The sequence below is a fragment of the Triturus cristatus genome, chromosome 3_2 (assembly GCF_964204655.1).
Source record: "Triturus cristatus chromosome 3_2, aTriCri1.1, whole genome shotgun sequence".
Classification (NCBI taxonomy): Eukaryota; Metazoa; Chordata; class Amphibia; order Caudata; family Salamandridae; genus Triturus; species Triturus cristatus.
The window spans coordinates 127202537-127207586 of NC_140584.1; the positions used below are offsets into that span (position 1 = coordinate 127202537).

The following is a 5050-nucleotide window of genomic DNA, read 5'->3' on the forward strand; positions in this document are numbered from 1 at the left end:
TAAAACACTATAAAAAATTCGATATTTTTAACAACTATATTATGACTGTCGATATTATTTACTTCTATATTATTGCAATCGATATTTCTTACCTGTTTTTCGATATTCTTCACCACTATATTTTGGTAATTCGATATTCTGTCCATTCTATATTTAAAACTCGATATTCTGTCCACTCGATATTTTTTTTTCGATATTATGTCTATTTACCGTAGGAGAACTTTCTATCATGATTTGCCTTAATCTATTTCAAATCGATTTGGCATTTCACTTACAAATGATTCATTTTCTACCTCAATGTAAAAACAGGCACATTTTATCATTGATATCCTGATAGCTGTGATCTTGTTATCTACTACAACTAGATGAACTGGTTCCCTGATGTCATAGGATTCACACTTAAGTGGAACCATGAGTGCTAGGTTAACAGACATGTCTGCCTGCTTACACTGAATGAATCTAGTGACCCTGCCATAGGCAAACACTCCAGATTCTGTTTCATATTTTATTACACTTTGGTCTCTCCTCTGAATACGAGTGTAATTTGAGCTGTAAACAAGAATATTGCTTTGTTCTAAAAATATTTTGTTATAGGCTACTACATCAGAGCTTAAAATATGATTAATCTGAGTTACTGCTATATATTCATTCTCTGTTAATCTGTAAGGGTATGTAGCACCAACACTGTAAATGCAATTTTCAATTTTTAAATATCGTTGTCTGTTTCTCTTATATGAACACATCATACTCTGATAAAATTCTGCCTCAACACTATCAGGAGGCAAATGATTTCCATTAACACAGGTATTACTTGTATCATATTTACTGCATCTAGAATTTGTGTTTCTATACCTACTGTACCATGCACATGTTGTAAAAGGAAACCATTAAGATCTTCAAAAACAAAACAATTAGCAGTAAAGAGAGGACCTGCTGCTCTTACACTGTCTACTAAGTGGACCAATTGATGAACATTCATCGTCAAAAATCGTTTTTCATATAAATCCTTAAACAGTTGCACAAACAAAAGTAAAGACTGTTCTGCTATATTTAAATCTTCCTGACTAATGTCATCATTTAATAGCTTATGAATTGCTTTCATAAGTACACAAAAGTGTAAATAGCGTGACCTATCTAAAACATGTTTTAACAAAGGCATTCCATAAAATAAAAGAAAGTTTCGAAACTCTGAGGCCTTCCAATATGGTAGTTCCTCAACAGACCTTGGAACTCTACTAACATCCAGTGTGGGTTTTATCTGTTTCAAATAGCTGTTAACTACTTTGACCTTTTTAAAAAAAGAGTATGAATGATGCTTATATTCTTTAGTGAACCTGATGGTCATCAACAATTTCATAATGCCACTACATACACCATGCATGTAATCAATCACAAATCCTCTGCTTACACAAAAATGTTTCAAAAACATGAACCACATGGGACCTTTGATCCCTCTTACACTGTAATCAGAAAGTCCACTCTCGATATTTGCTATTGCACTGTTTACATCTGATTTAATAGTATTGAGTGTCCTTGGTGGGCCCTTTGGGTTTTCAGCATTGTAAGGAAATACTCTACAGTGCCCTTTTCCTGACACAGTGACTTCACCCTCTTGTAGACAATGCCAGCACCCAAACTTGCCATTAAACTGGGTGCTGTTTGAAACAAGACAACGAGCTGGTAAATCACATGTGATTGTCAGAAGGGTAGCGTGGCAAGTAAAACTACAATTGTTGTGATCTTTAAATAACACTCCACTTTCCAGCTGTGCAAGTTTAATATATAATGGTTTTAAGAAAGACCACATTATTGTTTTTTTTGCGGAAACCCAAATACCATATAGTAATATATTTTCACGCAGCTTTCTTTGAGATGCAGGCAGCTCGTTTACCATTAAGTACACTGGCCACATTGATATTTTGGAACTTTTAAATACAGGAACACCATCTGTGTTCATTGCAAATGAAAGGCTGTTAGGGTTTTTCAGGAATCCACACTTGAATAAATCCAAATACATTTCCCCATCATATACATCTTTCATTGTTTGTTTCTCATTCTCCATATAGTGATCAAATCGATGTTTCCTCACCTTTTCTGTAAAATGCTTTCGTCTAAACATAGTCTGTAACTGTGCAATTAGGCTGTGCTGAATGAAATAAGACACTGAGTCACTTTGAATCAAATCTTTCATACAGTGTTGGTTAGGACAGGTCTGAGTGTTTTTATCAACATGTGTATAGCAAGTTGCAACAAACAAGGGGGTGTTATTATTATGTCAGGTTATTACTGAGCGCACTATTGATCACGTTATCGTATAAGCTTGGATAAATCTGAAACGGTGCCACAGAAGAGGGAAAATTTACCCCTAAAACCCTCTAATGGTGGACCAAAAGCCCACTCGTACACTTGCATTCTGTATAGCAAGTGGCACAATAGTAAGTAATATTTGGGGCCTTAACACTTTCTTTGATATATTTGTGAAGGTGATACATAGTTCTGAACATTCTATTATCACGTGGCAAGAGCAAATAGATGAAATTCAGCATATAGCCAGCTGCCTCATCACTCAAGCGGAAACGAATAATAAAGCAACAAAGCAATAGTATGACCACCCCCAAGCATTTGTTGGAGCCCTCAAAAATAGGTGATGATTCATCTGTGGTATTAGTTTGATCAGAACAAATTTGAATTTCTTCGTACTGATTTTGAATGGTATATCCAACTTGATCCAAAAGTTGTTCAAAACCAGAATCCGAGTCATTAATTAAATCATCTTTAAGCGGAGCATCCATTTCACATTTTAATCCGCTACAAAGCGTATCCCAAACAGCGTCAATTGGATCTTCATCTATGTCATCTACTGGTGGGGTATAATCTGGTATTGTTGTATAGTTGTCTGAATGCAACGTACACTGCTCTGCAGAAGGTGATGTATGAAAAACTATAACAAAAGAAAGTATGTCATTGTACATTTAGTAAGCAAAATATGTTTAATTAGATTGTAAATGTATTATACGTCAGTAACCAACTAATTTTTCTGTGGCAGAAACTCAATGTTGGTTGATTAGAACCTTAATTTTTGCAAGTGATGTGCTTTCAAACTCTATACTTTCATACATCAAATTGTTAATGCAAGCGGTATAAAAAGGAGTTTATAATTTCATACTGTACCTTTGGGGATAATGTCATCTGCTGTGCTTGAAGTCTGCAAGGATCCTTCTTTTACTTTCTTCGGTGCTGCGCATTGTGTAATGTTGTCATCTGCTTCTTTAATGAAATGTTCTGTCTACTCTCATGCAGAAAAAGGACCAATTAATTCAATTCTGCACTTGGTAACGTTTAGAACAGGTCTTTTTGCGACTTCTGAAAGTCCCCCACTTGTTGAGCAATTCTTGTACCTACAGCATTCATTATTTTGTGTCTTGTGTGCATTCACCACATATGCATAGCTACTAGGGTGGAACATGAGAATGAGCAAATACTATTTTGGTACAATAATCTCCAATTGGTTGAGTGTGGTGGTATTGATTTGGCTTCATGCAAATCAGAGAAGCTGGTTTGGTGACTTATGTTAATAATTTATTCTCAAAAGTGGACATTATAACTTTGTGATCACTCCAAACTGAGAAACAGATGCACGTACACGCTGCCGGTTACCGAGCCGGTAAGATGGAAAGGAGTGCTTCATAAATTGTCTGAACAACGGACCTTTTACAGACTGATGATTGAATGTCAACATTGAAAGTTCTAGGATATATTGTGGAGCCCTGAAGAAGTCCCTGAGCGGGACAAAATGCGTCGGCTATGGTCACTGAATTTTAACAAGAAATTAAATAAAGAACGACTTTGAACAAAAAGAAACTACTGTGGACTAGGAGTTTTTCAATGTGCACACAGAGACTGTTTTGATTACCTTGATACATTGCTCAGTGCTGAACCTACTGTGTTTCTGTCAGATTAGGAAATGTTCATTTCCTGGTATATGAGTATATAGGGGTGTACTCCATGGTTCTTTGCACTGTTTTATTGCTCACATAGTGTATTGTCATGTGTGGAGTGTTATAAGCCTCAACCCTCTGTCTGTTGATATTAACTTTGTGATCACGTTAAACTTGCTGCACCATTTAATTCCACAACGCAATGCTTTGTCTCAGCAGAAAATGAATTTGAAGATGATTACAGTGATATATTAAGTACATAGCTAACAATAATTGAATTACTTTCTACTTAGAGCAGATTATACTCTTTGCAAGGAAGCCTGTTTCAATACTCTTGCCTCAAAAAGAAAGAAGAGCCATCTGTAGTACTGTTAACTGCATCTTAGTTGCAAGTGACTGGTGTAGAAAGCAGACTTCAATAAAAATTGTCATTATAGAAGAGAGTGTCTCCTGAGGTTACTGACCGTTGTGAGTAAATCTGTTTTGTAGATTGAAGTGTCCTCGGAACAGATTTGGTGTAATGTTTTATAATGTGCGCTTACCTCTAATAACCATTTTTTGTATGGCCCACGTTTCTTTCCTTTTCCAGGATGTCCTCCTTTATTCACTGGCATCATTTTTTCTGCTTCCAATAGTCTTGAAGAATTATTTGCACTTTGAAAAGATGTACATACTGTGAAGTACAGATTGAAATACACTTTAAAGATGGAAATTGAGCTGTGGGTCTTTCTCACACAGATAATACTTTGACTCCCTCACTTGGTATTATTTTATGATGCCAAACATCTCAGTTCAGTATTTTCCTGGATAATGGAAGGCCGCTAAAAGGTATTTACACCTGACAAACATACAATGCTCTTGTAGGAAATGCGCATTGGATGTAGGGATCTGGTTAAGGATTTCCCAGCGTGGACATAAGAGTTAATGGTCTTAATTTTTATCCAAGGGACTATGCATCGGAGGTAGGGATCCAGTTTAAGGAGTTTCCAATGTGGGCATAATTTTAATGCAGGGAAAGCCACAATTGTGGTCTCGGGCCGTATTACTTCTCCTACCTCCATTATTACGTCATCCTGTACCTCGCCCCTCTTTATTTCCCAACCCCGGACCGC

At 36.3% G+C, this 5050-nt stretch overlaps 1 protein-coding gene across 1 annotated transcript; it reads right to left on the reverse strand.

Moving 5' to 3' along the window:
- Positions 1-239: 239 nt before the first annotated feature.
- LOC146856887 (uncharacterized) lies at positions 240-4555 on the reverse strand. The gene is given in 5 exon segments (XM_085646774.1): positions 240-790; positions 793-2249; positions 2431-2941; positions 3172-3286; positions 4481-4555. Coding segments are annotated over 5 exon segments (2709 nt in total).
- Between the last annotated feature and the right edge of the window lie 495 nt (positions 4556-5050).